Source organism: Bufo gargarizans, chromosome 7, assembly GCF_014858855.1.
Source record: "Bufo gargarizans isolate SCDJY-AF-19 chromosome 7, ASM1485885v1, whole genome shotgun sequence".
Lineage (NCBI taxonomy): Eukaryota > Metazoa > Chordata > Amphibia > Anura > Bufonidae > Bufo > Bufo gargarizans.
The window spans coordinates 4,028,835-4,045,871 of record NC_058086.1 but is presented as its reverse complement, the minus strand read 5'-3'; the positions used below and the strand labels follow the sequence as shown (position 1 = coordinate 4,045,871).

At 42.4% G+C, this 17,037-nt stretch overlaps 1 protein-coding gene across 1 annotated transcript in view; it reads left to right on the top strand.

Moving 5' to 3' along the window:
* The window catches only part of NPTXR (neuronal pentraxin receptor), a 30,531-nt gene extending 16,715 nt beyond the window's left edge, over positions 1 to 13,816 (top strand). Inside the window, exons 2-5 of the mRNA XM_044301136.1 lie at positions 7,432 to 7,663; positions 11,695 to 11,936; positions 13,256 to 13,435; positions 13,592 to 13,816. Coding sequence (XP_044157071.1) covers positions 7,432 to 7,663; positions 11,695 to 11,936; positions 13,256 to 13,435; positions 13,592 to 13,816 — 879 coding nt within the window. The remainder of the gene's footprint in view (positions 1 to 7,431; positions 7,664 to 11,694; positions 11,937 to 13,255; positions 13,436 to 13,591) is intronic.
* The last annotated feature ends 3,221 nt before the right edge of the window (positions 13,817 to 17,037 follow it).

The window sequence follows — 17,037 nt, the reverse complement described above, 5'->3', positions numbered from 1 at the left end:
CTTTGCAGTTTTCCATTGTAAACATGCTCTCTAATCAGCACCTTGATATACCACACATGAGAAGTGCTCACTAACACAGATTTAGACAGATTTGTGAACAATATTTGAGAGTAAAGGGTCTTTTTGTATGTAGAAAATGGGAGCAAAACCGAAAGTGTTGCATTTATATTGTTGTTCAGTGTAGTTGGTGTAAGCTGCCACTCTCAGATATTGGAAGAGCCTATCTAGTCAAAATGGTACTGATGCCACAATTTCTCTACATATTGCATAATAGCCCAGTGTAAAATACAGGGTTTATTTACATCTCTGAAATTGAACAAGAAGTCTACAAGAATACGGTTAGAAACCCTACAAAGAGACAAGGATAATGGAGGATTGGCGATTCCCAACCCATGGCTGTACTTCCTGGCGGCACAGGCTCAACATTGCAAAACATGGGGTACAGTAGGCAGCATGGGTCCGGTGGGTGCACTAATATCATATTTGATGGGAGGGAGGCCACCAGGATATATATACTGGAGCTTGGCTCGGTTATTCGTCCCCCAGACAATATCCCGAGCATAAATTTATTCTGTAAAGTATGGCAGAAATTGACAGACGTCACTAAAATATAGGGATGCTGTGACCTTACACCTCTCTGGAGCCATCATACTTTATTAGAACTCAAAAAATTTGAAGGTTTTGGTAACTGGGAAAATGAGGGCATATACTGGTTGTCACAAGTCTATATTAATGGGATACTCAAAAGCTTTGAACAACTGAAGGAGGAGTTTGGCCTCACTAATAATCAGTTTTATCAGTATTTACAGTTATGTCACGCATTGGCAGTGCAAGGAAGAGTCACTGATCTTACTATACAAGCGTCTATGATAGCGGAGCATATCAGAAAGGAAGGAGAGAATAAGGGAGCAATATCTGTCTTTTATAGGCTATTGCTTATCAGGATCGCTTTCCACTGTAGGTCAGGGAGAAGTGGTCTCGAGAGGTAGGTCCCATTACAGACGCACATTGGTCGGAGGTACTATCTAAGGACCCGTGCTATCACTGTATGAGACATGTTCCTCAATAAGATGGGTATATGCAACACATCTAATTGCCCTATGTGCGATATACCAGAAGCACATATAATCCATATGTTTTGAGAATGTGCTGCCTTGGGCCCTTTCTGGCGAGCAGTATTAAATACTATTTGTAAGGTCTATAAAATCAGACTTCCAGCTGAACCTTTAACATGTGTACTGGGGTTATTACAAGATGATTCCACAGAGGATTTCTCTAATTTCATATATGCACAAAATTGAGAAAATTAATAATAAAAATGATTTGATTTAAAAAAAAAGAAGTTTCTGTATCTGTTTACTGGGAAACCAACCAGCAGTAGCATTAAGGAGTATTCCAGGAGTTTGATATTGATGGCCTATCCTCCTCAAAATAGGTCATCAATATCTTGGGGGTTCAACTCCCAGCACCGCCCCCCCCCCCCTCCCCCATCAGCTGTCTGAAGAGGCTTTGGCACTTCAGTAACTGTTGTGGCATCTTCCTAAGCCAGTGACATCATGCTCATTCATGACATGGCCTATTTGTTGCTTCATCCCATTCAAGAGAAAGGGTTTTACCTGCAATATCAATCACAGCCACTTCAAACAGCTGATTGGCAGGGGTACCAGATGTCAAACTTCTATCAATCAGATGTTGATGAACTACTCCTGGCACCTGCATCACCTGTCTTTAAAAGACAGTGGACATTCTTTTTAGCGTAAAAAAATAAATAAACTGAAGGGAGTAGACGGCTTCCTGGCGAGCTCCTTTACACCAGAGCCCATCGAGCAACGTCGGACCTGGTCCGCCTGCTTAATCAACACAGGCTGCACACCAGCAGAGCCAGCGCACCACCCGCAACTTAAGGAGATCTCTCCAGGACTCAGCGGACCTCCGGCGCCCTAATTTAGGCTGAGGCCTAGTGAAGCCTACCAATCCCCGGCCTCTATTTTCGGGCCACAAAAAAACGCAAAAATATAGTGACCTGCGCACATAAGGGACGAGACCCATAACGCCAAGAGGTCCCTCGCACAAGAAGCGCAACTTAACAGAGGAATCCACCTTTTGCTGGACTGAGGACTTCCCGCATGGCACGGCCCCCAATCCTCCTTTAACCCCTTTTTCTTTAAATTGCATTCCAAGAGCAAGAACTTTTTTGTTTTTTCATAAAAGTACTTGTATGAGGTCTTATTTTTTGCAGGACAAGTTATAGTTTTTAATGCACAATTTTAAGTACATGTAATGATTGATTAAAGCCAGCCGTTTAGCTAAAACCACCTTTGTTTACGTCAGTAAACACACGTATGGGTGGTCACTAAGGGGTAAATCAACCCGTGGACCTACAGCCCTTCATTATAAACCAACAACAGACAGGGTTTCACTGAGGACACCACATCTCAAAGGTCTGTAAGGCTAACATCCTACTAGAGGCACCAGACCACAGACCCCCCACCCCTTTCTCTGATTGCACTAAGAGCCATGCTCTAATTTTTTCAGACCTAAGCAGAGATCTATTTATCTACGTTACTGACACAAGTCACCAAAATAAGTGATACACTACTTCTGTATCGGTATTCTGCCCCAATTTTTAAAAGTGTCTTCTCCGGGATTCACCACCTTACTACAAGTACTCTGCTACCTAACCGCAGATGTGATTGTATTACCTCAAACTTACTGAGACCCAACTATTTCTGCTGAAATACTTACCTTATCATGGTGAAAATAGGCCAGGCAGCTCCTAAAGATAACAGTATCTTCCAAAAACCTGGTGTTCCACAGGGAGAAATTGATAAATACATAAAAAAGAAAAACTCAAATTCTAAAATTCTCTTTTCATTTTGTCATTATGAAGTATTGAGTGCAGATTGATGGTGGAATATTTTTTTAGCACAAAGCTGCAACATAACAAAATGTGAAAAAAGTGAAAGAGGCTGAAGACTTTCCAAAAGTACTGTACATTAACATCTGCAGAGCAGGCTACCAAAGAGCCATATTGATCGGTGCTTACAAATCTACTGTCTGTGGTACATAGATCTGAGATGGGACAAATAAATGGTTAGTGTAACAATAGCCCTAAGGCTACTTTCACACTAGCGTTCTGCTGTCCGCTCGTGAGCTCCGTTTGAAGGAGCTCACGAGCGGAGCAGAACGCTTCCGTCCAGCCCTGATGCAGTCTGAATGGATGCGGATCCGCTCAGACTGCATCAGTCTGGCGGCGTTCAGCCTCCGCTCCGCTCGCCTCCACACGGCCAGGCGGACAGCTGAACGCTGCTTGCAGCGTTCAGCTGTCCGCCTGGCCGTGCGGATCCGTCCAGACTTACAATGTAAGTCAATGGGAACGGATCCGCTTGAAGATGACACCATATGGCTCAATCTTCAAGCGGATCCGTCCCCCATTGACTTTACATTGAAAGTCTGAACGGATCCGCTCAGGCTGCTTTCGCACTTAGAAATTTTTCTAAGTTATTAATGCAGACGGATCCGTACTGAACGGAGCCTCCGTCTGCATTAATATGATCGGATCCGTTCAGAACGGATCCGATCAAACGCAAGTGTGAAAGTAGCCTTACCACCTAAGATAGCCCCAAACCCTGTTATCCTGTCAGGTATGTTAAGGAGTAATATATAGTACTCATTACTTTAAAATCACATCTTCAGGTCTCCATTTTTTGTGTTTTTGTAAACCTAGAAAAAACAGAAATATGGTAAAAACTGAGTGCAAACAAGCTGCTCAGATGGGTCTCATTCCTGTGTGCAAACAGAACATGAATTAAAACATAAACCATGTAAGGACCTGAGCACAACATGTGGACCTAAAACACCAAGCACATCACTGTTAGGATAAAGTAAAATGTCTCTACATTGGTAGTAATGGTCAGCAGTGCAGTCAATGTCAATACACCTGCTTTACTCCAAAGGAGCGATCTTCCAACTATCACGCAGAATCTGTCCCCCTAATGGTCTCCTTGTAGCGTCCTCGTTGACAGTCCCACCTGTAGCTTTGTATGGATTACCACAAGTTGCTGTTGAAGGCCACTCTGCAGCCCCTCACACTTTCAATCAATGTTTATCCGCTGGAACTGTGTGTCTTGGATCCCGATCCTCCAACAGTCAAAGGAATATGGAGACACAAAAAGACAGATCCTTGTGCAGGATCATTTAAGATAAAACAGCCTGCTACATATATTTATTCAGAATACTCACAAGATGAACATCTTGTATAAAACGAAGTAGAAATCATCTCAGCAGCTCAAAATAGAAGCCTGAAGAAGCCTTGGGAGGTGAGACTAGTTGGGCACTTATGAGCTCCATCCTGAGATGATTTCTACCATTTTACTACATCTTTTTTACAAGATGTTCATCTTGTGAGTATTCTGAATAAATACAGCAGGCCTTTTTATCTTAAATGATCCTGCACAAGACTCTGCCTTTTTGTGTCTTCATATTCCCGTCACTGTTGGAGGATTCTGATCCAAGACATGCAATTCCAGCTGACAAACATTGATTTGCAAGTGTGAGGGGCTGCAGAGTGGCCATCTACAGCAACTTGTGGTGGTCCATACAAGGCTACAGGGGGAACCGCCGATAAGGATGCTGTGAGGAGACCATTAAGGGGGCAGTGCCTGCACTGTTAGGCGAAACATGCGCCTAAGTTATATTTAGGCCTTCGCCTACATAATTCACCGCCAGTGCAGTGGTATTAAAGGTAATGTGTCATCAGAAAAGGACCTGCTTTTTAAATCACTTTTTATGTTTATTATATTATTATTATTTTTTTATATATTTTTAATTTTCCATGCCACTTTTTATATATGTTTAAATAAAACAGAAAAATTCTGCCGTTTTCACACTGGCCACTATGTCTAATAATTGGCGCCACTTCTTGGTTTGTACAGATCACTTTACTGCAGTAAACTCATTCTAATCCTGACTGTAATGATATCATCTCTGTGAATAGATAAGAGGATCCTCCATTCACAATAGGTGATTATCAAATCTTATCTATCTTTCCCTTGTACAATGACCTCTGCACAGGTCACAGAGCATGTCTAGAAAACTTTCCCATAGAAGTCATTAACCCTTAGAGGACCTTGCAATTTTCCATTTTTGTGTTTTTGTTTTTCACTGCCTGCTTTCCCATAGTTCTTACTTTTATATTTTTCTGTTCTCATAGCCTTATGAAGGCTTATTTTTTGCATGACAAGTTGTACTTTCTAATGGCACCATTTACGGTTGCATACAATGTAGTGGGAAGCAGGAAAAAAATTCCAAATTTGGTGGAATCAGTTATGTGTACTGAGCTATACACATTTTTGCGGGACGATCTGTACTTTTCATTGATACAATTTTGAATTTTATGCACATTTTTGCACGCACCGATGCCCATGATGTTTTTTTTTTTTTATTGGTTAAGTATTTTTATTTTAAGAAAAGGGGGTGATTTGAACTTTTATTTTTTTTATATTTTTAAAAACTTTTTTTTTAAACTTTTCTTAAGTCCCCCCGGGTGACTATAATTGGCAATCATTAGATTGCCATTGTGTTCATTAATGGCTATATGCCGCCACCTAGTGGCCTTTATTGGTATATTCATTTAATAGCCTCTGAAGCCTGCTTGAGGCTTCCAGCTATTAGATAAGTGTAATAGGTTCCCCCATCTCAGCCAAGGAACGCTGTTAGCGGAGCAGGAAAGGGTGGTTTCCGCTTCTGGACTGATCAGATGCCATGGTCACATTTGACCACGGCATTTGTGGGGGAAAAGGTATGCGTCAGCCTTATGGCTGATCGCATACATGCGCCACGGGTGTATGCTGTTTTAAACAGCAGAAACCTGGCGGATATGGTGCCCGCTGCACGTGCTAGTGGGTGCCATGTTTAAAGACACAACTTCAGCCGTACATGTACGGCAGAGGTCCTGAAAGGGTTAAGATCCCCTCCTGACCATTGTGTCTATGGCCGATGGAGATGCCATAAAGCAATTTTATTTAATTTTTTTCAAATATCGTTTTTATTGAAGTAGATAGACAGTATCCAGTTAATACATTGTATGGCAATGCATGAAAATAAGTTATCTATATGCGTCATTACAGATTTGCATTTTCCAGTGAATTACAACACTAATGCATTTCAACATAAAAAGTAAAATCCTTATTTCACAATTGTCACTTTTTTTCGTATTGCGTATATCTGCAGTGCATATTCCATTGTGAATACTTGTCTATCTATTTTTATCCCTTACCCCAGAAACTCCAACTACCCCTCCCTCCCCCTTCCCTCCCAGGTCTGCTATATATTCCTACCTCTCTTCTAATGAGCTAAGTATTAAATTGTCCACTCCTTATTAATCTACCTGCATCCTTCCAAGATTATTCATTACCCTTCTTTTCAAATACCACTCTGAGCCTGTGAATGGTTGCATAGTTTCCAACATCTCGGCGTTACTTAGGGCAACTTTTATGAACGGTTCCCATCTGCTAAAGAAGACATTAACCCACTTTCCCTTGAGTTGTTCTGCTTCCGCTCTCTCGAGCAGGAAACATGCCTTCGTTTGTGTGAAGACTTCGTCCATTGAGGGTGTTGTAGGCTGAAGCCAGTTCTTGAAGAGACATCTTTTAGCTGCCAGCAACAATAAGTGAACCAACGGGATTACCTTTTGCCCCTCGGGAGCCATCTGAAACATCAAGAGCTCCTCCACCATCGGGATTTCCACTTTTAGGTGTTTCTTAATTTGGAGAGTGACCCGTGCCCAAAACTTCCTAGTCTCCGTACAGGACCACACACCATGGTATAGGTCTGTACCGACCTCGTGACATTTCGGACATTTAGTGATCCTTTCCGTTTGGGACACCCTGGGGGCAAAACGGAAACCATAGATGGCTTCATGTATCATCCTAAAATACGTCTCCCTCCATAAAGCAATTTTTTTTATGCTTGTGCAAATGCTGTTGAAAACAGCTTAGGCAAGATGGCCGCCCCCATAATCATGTTCAGGAAATAAAATCAAAAACTCTACAAGCAGAAAATAAAAACAGATTAGAAAAAAGGAGATGTGTTACTATCTGGTTTTTACTGGCAGAGAACAATTTTGGTGACACATTTCCTATCGCCGATAAATAGCCGATCTTAATAAATGACTCAAAGTTTTTTAATTCGTACTACATTTATTAAACGCCATTGGTGGGAGCCTGACTCTTGGCACCCTTGCCAATCACTTGTGTGAGCGCTGCAGCCTTGTCATTATTTACCTGCGACATTTACTTAGTAATTGTGGTGCAGGGTATTGAAGCCTTATCCCATTCACTTGAACTAATGTTAATGGGTAACAGTAACTAATGTGACATTTGGAATGAGGCAAATATGTTTTACAATATTGTATTTGTTATGTTTTTGTAGTTGGAAATTCAGCAGCGAATGAACAATATGACCACTCCAACATCCACTTCTCCTTCACCTCTCCATGGACGAGACTCCTTACAGTCTAAGCTACTTGAGCTAGAGGCTCAACTTTTGGCTAAACTATTAGAGCTGGAAAAGGAGCAGACAACAGCTTCAGGGGAGAGAGACAAGCAGGACATAGAGAAGGAGCTGAGCATCTTACAAAACCGCATTGCAGAGTTGGAACAAGGTAAGATTCATGTGACAGAATATATTATAAGCAAAATGACAAAGTATAAGGATCTGTTAATATGTTTGGGCACATAAAGCCACAAAGAAACATAACATATTGAAGAAGTATTCTTGGAGTCTCCTTCAAAAGCATTTCTCACTTATTCAAGGATAGATTGGTGTAGTTTGACAGAGAGAACCCAATCACAGGTACATAGGACCTTGGTGCCCCATTCCTCCTAGCCACAAGACCAGGCTAGAAGTAGTTTGAATGGAGCTCTGCTCGAGCATGTGCCCTGGCATTCAATTTAAAGTCTATAGAAACAGCAAAGCACAGTACTCAGCTGTTTCCACCAGTGTCATAGACATGGAATAGAGCAGCAGGATGCATAACTACCTTGCCAAACACTTCCTAGATGCAACCAAAAGGGGCCACAGTGGTCAAAGCAACACCGATATTGCATTAATGCTTCTAAATTGAATATCCCTTTAAGCCTTGCCCATGTATTATAGGGATTTCAGAAGCAGGGCCCTTGGCTAATCATATTCTGGACTTATTTCCAGCAGGGGTTGTCATGGTGTGACAACGTCTTTAAAAGGGGATATGTCATCCTTAAACCAGACACAATCTCTTGTTGGACTAGCAATTCATTGCTTCATTCTGGAGACAAAGTACAATACTTTTTGGCCATATGCAAATAAGCAATTAAGTGCACAAAGGCAACTCTGCTCCTCTTGTTTCCTCTGTCAGGGCCATAGGAGATGACTATGCAGGAACCTGGGTAGGGCTGGCAAGGGAAAGAGGACGAGCAAGGGTGCTTGGACCCACTCTTAGTGCACGTAACTGCTAGGTGAAAGATATTATTGCATTCAGGCGAGCTAGCTTCTAGATGACAAATATTTGTCCTGGTCATGTTATACAGGCTCATGGCTTGTTACAAGAGAAAGCTCTCATTGCGTAACAAGCTGTGCATCATGTCCATCCCCTGGAATTAAATAATGAAGGCTTCCACATAAAAACCACCAGCAGAGATCTTGAAAACTGGGAGGATTTTATACACAAAGTACCGGTATATAGGAAAAGTGTATTAACTTCATTTTACAAAAGAATAATTATTTGTGTATTGTTCAATTTTTTATTATATTTTTGCTTAATTAATTCCAACTCCCAAGCTTCATTTGTATGTCAAAAGTAATTAGGTCAATAAGGAATACAAGAGAACCACATCAGAATATGAAGTTACTACTATAGTGAATGCAAAAAAAGAAGTCAATTATAATGTACAAAATGCCGTTCTTGGGATGTCAGCTTTTGGTTATATATAGCCAGGTTTACAGCAATTTACATATATCTGTGCAATTACTACGGTGCTAGGACTCAAACAATGTAATCAGTGTAAGGCCTCATGCACACGACAGTTTTTTTTCACGGCCCGCAAAAACGGGGTCCGTGGGTCCGTGATCCGTGACCGTTTTTTCATCCGTGGGTCTTCCTTGATTTTTGGAGGATCCACGGACATGAAAAAAAAGTCGTTTTGGCGTCCGCCTGGCCGTGCGGAGCCAAACGGATCCGTCCTGAATTACAATGCAAGTCAATGGGGACGGATCCGTTTGATGTTGACACAATATGGTGCCATTTCAAACGGATCCGTCCCCATTGACTTTCAATGTAAAGTCTGGAGTTCTTTTATACCATCGGATTGGAGTTTTCTCCAATCCGATGGTATATTTTAACTTGAAGCGTCCCCATCACCATGGGAACGCCTCTATGTTAGAATATACTGTCGGATATGAGCTACTTCGTGAACCTCAGATCCGACAGTATATTCTAACACAGAGGCGTTCCCATGGTGATGGGGACGCTTCAGGTTAGAATACACTACAAACTTTGTACAAGACTGCCCCCTGCTGCCTGGCAGCACCCGATCTCTTACTGGGGGATATGATAGCACAATTAACCCCTTTAGGTGCGGCACCTAAAGGGGTTAATTGTACTATCATATTCCCCTGTAGGAGATCAGGGCTGCCAGGCAGCAGGGGGCAGCCCCCCCCTCCCCAGTTTGAATATCGTTGGTGGCACAGTGTGCCAACCACCATCGGCCCCCTCCCTCCCTCTATTGTATTAAATCGTTGGTGGCACAGTGTGCCAACCACCATGGGCCCCCCTCCCTCCCTCTATTGTATTAAATCGTTGGTGGCACAGTGTGCCAACCACCATCGGCCCCCCTCCCTCCCTCTATTGTATTAAATCGTTGGTGGCACAGTGTGCCAACCACCATCGGCCCCCCTCCCTCCCTCTATTGTATTAAATCGTTGGTGGCACAGTGTGCCAACCACCATCGCCCCCCCCCCCTCCCTCTATAGCAGTAACATTGGTGGCAGTGTGCGGTCTCAACAGTAGAAGATTCATACTTACCGGCTTGCTGCTGCGATGTCTGTGTCCGGCCGGGAGCTCCTCCTACTGGTAAGTGAAAGGTCTGTGCGGCGCATTGCTAAAGAACTGTCACTTACCAGTAGGAGGAGCTCCCGGCCGTTCACAGACATCGCAGCAGCAAGCAGGTAAGTATGAATCTTCTACTGTTGAGACCGCACACTGCCACCAATGTTACTGCTATAGAGGGGGGGGGGGGCGATGGTGGTTGGCACACTGTGCCACCAACGATTTAATACAATAGAGGGAGGGAGGGGGGCCGATGGTGGTTGGCACACTGTGCCACCAACGATTTAATACAATAGAGGGAGGGAGGGGGGGGGCGATGGTGGTTGGCACACTGTGCCACCAACGATATTCAAACTGGGGAGGGGGGGGTCTGCCCCCTGCTGCCTGGCAGCCCTGATCTCTTACAGGGGAATATGATAGTACAATTAACCCCTTTAGGTGCCACACCTGAAGGGGTTAATTGTGCTATCATATCCCCCTGTAAGAGATCGGGTGCTGCCAGGCAGCAGGGGGCAGTCTTGTACAAAGTTTGCAGTGTATTCTAACTAGAAGCGTCCCCATCACCATGGGAACGCTTCTGTGTTAGAATATACTGTCGGATCTGAGTTTTCACGAAGTGAAAACTTAGATCAGAAAAAGCTTTTATGCAGACGGATCTTCGGATCCGTCTGTATGAAAGCAACCGGCTACGGCCACGGATCACGGACACGGATGCCAATCTTGTGTGCATCCGTGTTCTTTCACGGACCCATTGACTTGAATGGGCCCGTGAACCGTTGGCCGTGAAAAAAATAGGACAGGTTATATTTTTTTCACGGCCTCGAAACACGGGTCACGGGCGCGGTGTAAAAACGGTGCACAAGCCGAGTTTTCTACGGCCCCATTGAAAGTCAATGGAGCCGCAGAAAAAAACGGAAAACGGCACAACGGCCACGGGTGCACACAACGGTCGTGTGCATGAGGCCTAACCCTGCATTCAGCTATCTCATGTTTGTAATATGGAAGTTTATTCCCTATTGAATGATCAGCATTATGATTTCAGTCTGCTACTAAAGTTCTGAAATTCAAGTCCATGAAAGCATAAACTTAAAGGGGTGTCTCACTTCAGCAAGTGACATTTATCATGTAGAAAAAGTAAATACAAGGCACTTACTAATGTATTGTGATTGTCCATATTGCCTCCTTTGCTGGTTTGATTCATTTTTTAGTGCATTATAACAGTGCTCATATCCAGGGGTTATATGACTACCCTGCAATCCACCAGCGGTGGTCATACTGGCACACTATATATAAAAGCACTGGCGTCTCTGGTGGCTGGGAATATGGAGCGCACAAAGGCATGTATGTGCAACAGCTCCAGTCATGTCCACCTCATATTTGCGCTGCAGCGGTGGCCATAACCCCTGGAAATGAGCAGTGTATAATATGACAGAAAAATGAATCAAGCCAGCAAAGGAGGCAATATGGACAATCACAATACATTAGTAAGTGCCTTGTATTAACTTTGCCTATGTGATAAATGCCATTTACTGAAGTACCCCTTTAATATCACAAATTTAAAATTGCAATCTTGTTGAATATATCATTTTAAAATAAATTTTCTTTTTCAGGTCACCCTGGATACCACCCTGAGAACTTCAAGCTTAGTTTTTCAGTTCGTACTAACTACATGTATGGACGGATGAAGAAGACTTTACCAGAGCTCTATGCCTTCACCTTGTGTTTGTGGCTGAAATCTAAAACAACTTCAGGATCTGGGACTCCTTTCTCTTATTCTGTCAATGGTCAACCAAATGAGATTGTCCTTCTTGAGTGGGGTCATAATCCAATGGAACTTCTCATCAATGATAAGGTGAGACACTAGAAAGTAATTATACCCAGTCAGAAAACCTTAAAGACATAAACTCTCTTATTTCAGTCCATCTATCGAAGCCATCTATCTTCCTAGGTGCCCATATGTGTAATGGTCAAGTGATACATGGACTCCCTAAAATATTACCAAAATAATTGTCATTTAGTTACAGTTATTGCATGAGAAAATACATATACATCATTGCTCACAAATATCTGAAGCGATATTGTTACATTTGCGACTGGAGATGTGAATTGTCTAAGCCACAATCATTTTGGCACTTGCTAGACTGGGTTGTGGAGCTTTAAGCCTCATTCACACATGAATGTTTTGGTCAGTGATTTCCATCAGTGATTGGGAGCCAAAACCAGGATTGGAGCCTCCACAGAGATAAGGCATTAAGGGATAGATCTACACCTGTTCTGTGTTTAGCGCAGCACCTGGGTTTGGCTCACAATTACTGATGGAAATCACTGACCAAAACAGTGATGTGTGAATGAGGCATAGGGATATCCTGTCCCAGATAGTTGCTGTTTCAAGAGTACTGAAAGATTGATGAGAGTTGTGCAGATGACATAGCATAATCAGGGACACAACCAAGAGTTATCACTAAGAAATCGCTCAGAATGCACCAGGTCAGGGAATGAGACAGGAGTGAAATCAGAAGATAGTCTGAAGTCAGAACCAGGAGTAGAACAACAGGTACCAGGCAAGCAATCCAAAATGCAAGGCAATAACATATGCAGAAACAAGGTCAAGAAATTCAGAGTCAATAGTAAAGATCAGCATCAGGTACACAAGAACAGGAGCCAGGCAAGGATAATCTTAGTCAGTTGGGTGTGACTAGTTAGGGTGTGTTCCAGTCTGACACTGTCCAATCAGTGGTGAATGTCAGTATGTGTGGGGACACATTCCTTTTACAAGAGGGAATGGCAATACCAAGTTGTCACTTTATTCACACATTTCTAGGAGAAACAACACAGTTATAAAATGCTCGAGCATTTCAGTACTTTTGCTGCATCTGCCATCAGGAAGAGAGGCATCATCAGAAACACATTGCTGGCTACACGCAGGTACTGCTGGCGGCTTGGGATGGTTTTGGGAAGTGACAGATCCCCTTTAAGTTTTACTAAGACTGGACACAGAAATGACATTTTATAGAGCAGTGCAGTTTTTATGGTATTTTTGCATAGTGTCTTGTTAACCAGTAGCCCACACAGAACTATGCATCAAGTTATGTGTATGTCAGAAACGTCTTTCTACATTTTATGGCTGGTCACTACTGGTAGCACTTTTCTTATTGTATGCTCTCTTGGCAGGTTGCTCAACTGCCAGTCAGCCTTAAAGATGGAAAGTGGCACCACATATGTGTGGCCTGGACCACAAGGGATGGAATGTGGACAGTCTTCCAGGATGGAAAAAAGAAAGGATCAAAAGATAACCTATCTGCTTGGCACCCAATCAAGCCCAATGGTGTCATCATCTTTGGTCAGGAACAAGTAAGTTGCTAATCTACCACATCCATCTAAGTTACTCATGTTCTTACTTATAGTTTTTATTTTGCTTTTATTCAATTGTATTTCATAATGTTCAAAGCTAAAAACGTCTCCTTATAGAATAAAGGTTAAAATAAATGTGGGTTACTCTTTTCACAGGATGCTGTAGGTGGACGTTTTGATGCAACCCAGGCATTTGTGGGAGAGTTGGCACAGTTTAATATGTGGGATCGTGTTCTGACTGTCAGTGAAATAGAGGGAATTGCCAACTGCACAATGCCTTTGTCCGGTAACCTAATCCAGTGGGATGACCGTCAGGTTGATGTTTTCGGTGGAACAACAAAGAGCCCATTTGAGAGCTGTGAAGAACGTTTGGGTCACTAAAACATTTACCAGCATTAACATGTACTTTCTTATTATTTTCCCTACACTTTCACCACTGCAGGATTTCACAGCTTTCCAAAATCTGTGTATTAAAAACACCAGCTTGTGTTACCCATCACAAGATACATACAAAACGTGTGTGTTTGGGGTCATTTCACAGATTTTGGAATAAATTGGGTTATGTACACATTTTATGTCATTATAAAAGAGGGGAACCTCTGGTTATGTAGTTAGCACTGTATGGAAATGTAAAGCACAACAGTGAACGTATTTAAATGTTACAATTTGAACAAATTTAGAAATTTTGTAAGCTTGTAGAACACCTCACAAAAGGGGGAACTAATACTACCACATCTTACATTTTACACACATAACAAAATTTCAAGGGCTATGTGACACACTCCACTTAAATGCCCAACAAACTACTGCACAAGGACTACCACTTACCACTGGATATGTCAATTTTGCAGACATCACCCACATCCTTGTCATATTACCTCTGGAGCCTTCTCAAATAGCGTTTTATTCACAACCTGCATTCTCTAATATTCATCCAGTGTCTACATATCTGGCAAGATGCACAAATTCCACATCTAAGGCCTCATGCACACGACCGTTGGTTGGGTCCGCATCCAAGCCGCCGTTTTGGCGGCTTCAATGAGGCCGCAAAAGATGTGGACAACAACCGTTCCGTGGCCCCGCTAAAAAAATATAACATGTCCTATTCTTGTCCGTGCTTTGCGGACAAGAATAGGCATTATATTAACGGACGCCCGTTCCGTTCCGCAAATTGCGGAAGGCACATGGACGGCTTCCGGACCGCAAAAAACGGCACGGTCGTGTGCATGAGGCCTTAGGATGTTGAGTCCTCTATCAAGTATGACATAGACTTTACTAGCTTGTAACAGCAGAATCCACACACGTACACCGCTGACATGTCTGCAGTGTACGAGTGTACGAATTCCAAAACGCTACAGACACCTGAACTTTGGGTGCCTATGTTGTAAGTAAAGCAGGAACAAATAAAGTAGATTACAAAAATTAATGATAAGTCATTTAGAATAGTTTTTAATAAAATTATTCAAAAGATTTGGTACACTTTAATGTATAGGCCTGGAAGGCCCCCAATGTACACACTAAGCTCATCCATAGGGCTCTGTTCAACCAAAGGGCTCTGTCCTTTTGCGTTCGTCAGGCCAGTATACATTGATTCAGTGTACGTTTTTTTACAATGGGAAACTATGGGCATCATATCCCACTCTATGCTTATACGGTGGAATACATCAAGCAAAAGAAAGGATTCACAGCATCTGAGAAAAAAAAAATCTTCTTTATTGGCAACAGTATATAGACACCACATATCAACCCACACAGGGTTCTTTGGTGACAAATATTTTATTTTATTTTTTGGGGGGCAGGGGTTTGGATGCTGAGCTTTTATTTCACTTGAAGTTTTGTAAATCCAGAGGACAACTGGACTAGCTGTCCTCTATATCTGGTAGAAGCCCACTACACTCATCTGTCCACCCCCATATTTTATACTGTCACATCACAGGCCTCCATTGAAAGCACACCATACAGTAGGAGGTTTTTCCAATTGGTACCTTTGACAGCTCTTTGAGAAAAGAGCAGAGGGAACAGAGCGGCACCACGGGGGTGAGGGCGATCATCCAATTCCAGGGGTAGCTTATTATTTTAGGTTAAGTAGTTATTAATAACATTCACAGAAATACGATATGTAAGAGACTTCTTTCAGCAATTGAGCTGATATAGTCCTTATTTATCTGTACACAAATTATTGCATTTTTAATTTACAACTTTAGGTGATGAGGACTAAACTTGAGGTTTAATGGACAGATCTTTTATAGTGGTCCCCAAACTGTCTGTCTCTAGCTGCTACAAAGCTGCGATTCTCATCATACCCTAACAGGCGTATGCTGAGAGGTGTTGTCTCACAACAGCAGGTGAGCCACAGGTTTGGAGACTGCTGCTCTATATTTTTGTGATTGTTACTATTAACTGGTCAAGTCATCTTTTATTTGAGCATCAGTGTCAGCTACAGAGAAAATACAAGTCACTGTGAAAAAGCTGTATGGTACATTTATATTAAAGTATATAGAGGAAGATTTCTGTATCCTGGAGTATTTTAGAACAAAACAGAATACATATTGTTCTTTTTATTTTTACCATTGCTGATATAAGATGGAATTTAAAGGGTTTGTCCGGGATTGGGGACATTGGTCTAATAGTACTAAACTGCCTTACAAATTACAAACATGCATGTACTACTACCTTTTGCACATATTTCTCAAGCCCCGTTTTCATCCAGTGACAGTTTTCTTGTCCTCAGTGACGAACCAGGTCTCTTGCAGGCGAGCAAAGCCTCCTCTTCCGCTGCTCAGGGAGCCCGGTGATGTCACTGGCAGCCTAAGTAATTATGCAGAGTGGATGGAGGGGCGGTAACTAGGCCGGCCGACATTGTGCTAAGCCCCGCCCCTCCGGTCCGGTGATGTCACCTGGCATGGAGATTTATAATGAATGGAGGCAGATCACTATACTAGTTAGAATAGAAAACTCCTCCCATGTAATGTGCATAAGGCATGAATATGTATGAGGGGGCGGGTGCAGAGAGGCGATGTTAGAATGTAGAAAGCGGGAGATGCCGCGCTGCGCTGGAACCCACCCTGCAGTGCGGGTGTATAAAAAGCTACCGAAAAACATCTGGGGAACATAGACTTGGCTAGTAATGGTGAGTAAGCTGTTTTAAAAAAAATAAGTTTGATCCCGGACAACCCCTTTAAACATTTAACATATCTAAATCTTCCTTCAATAAGCAGGCTAGTCCCCTTCTTTGGACCTTGGAAAACAGTGGTCGTACATGTTGGTGGGAGTGATTTATAGGCATGCTATAAACTGAATCCCAGTTAGGTTCAGGGGCTCTCGTTATGTATTCCTGTAGTTCTATATTGTACAGTCACTACTTTGACACAGACACACTGTGACATCAGATATCACTGCCATATTGTTTATTTCATAAGCATCACTTTAGCGTTAAATGTTTCCCCCCTTACATTTTCAGTTTCTTGAACACATATCTGTCTGTTGCATACTTTTCTGCTGATTTTCTTTCTTTCAGTTTCCAATTTATTATCTTAAATTCTTTCTGCAAAACTGCTTGCTCTTTTGGTACATTGTGAACTGAATTGTGTCTATTTTGTAAA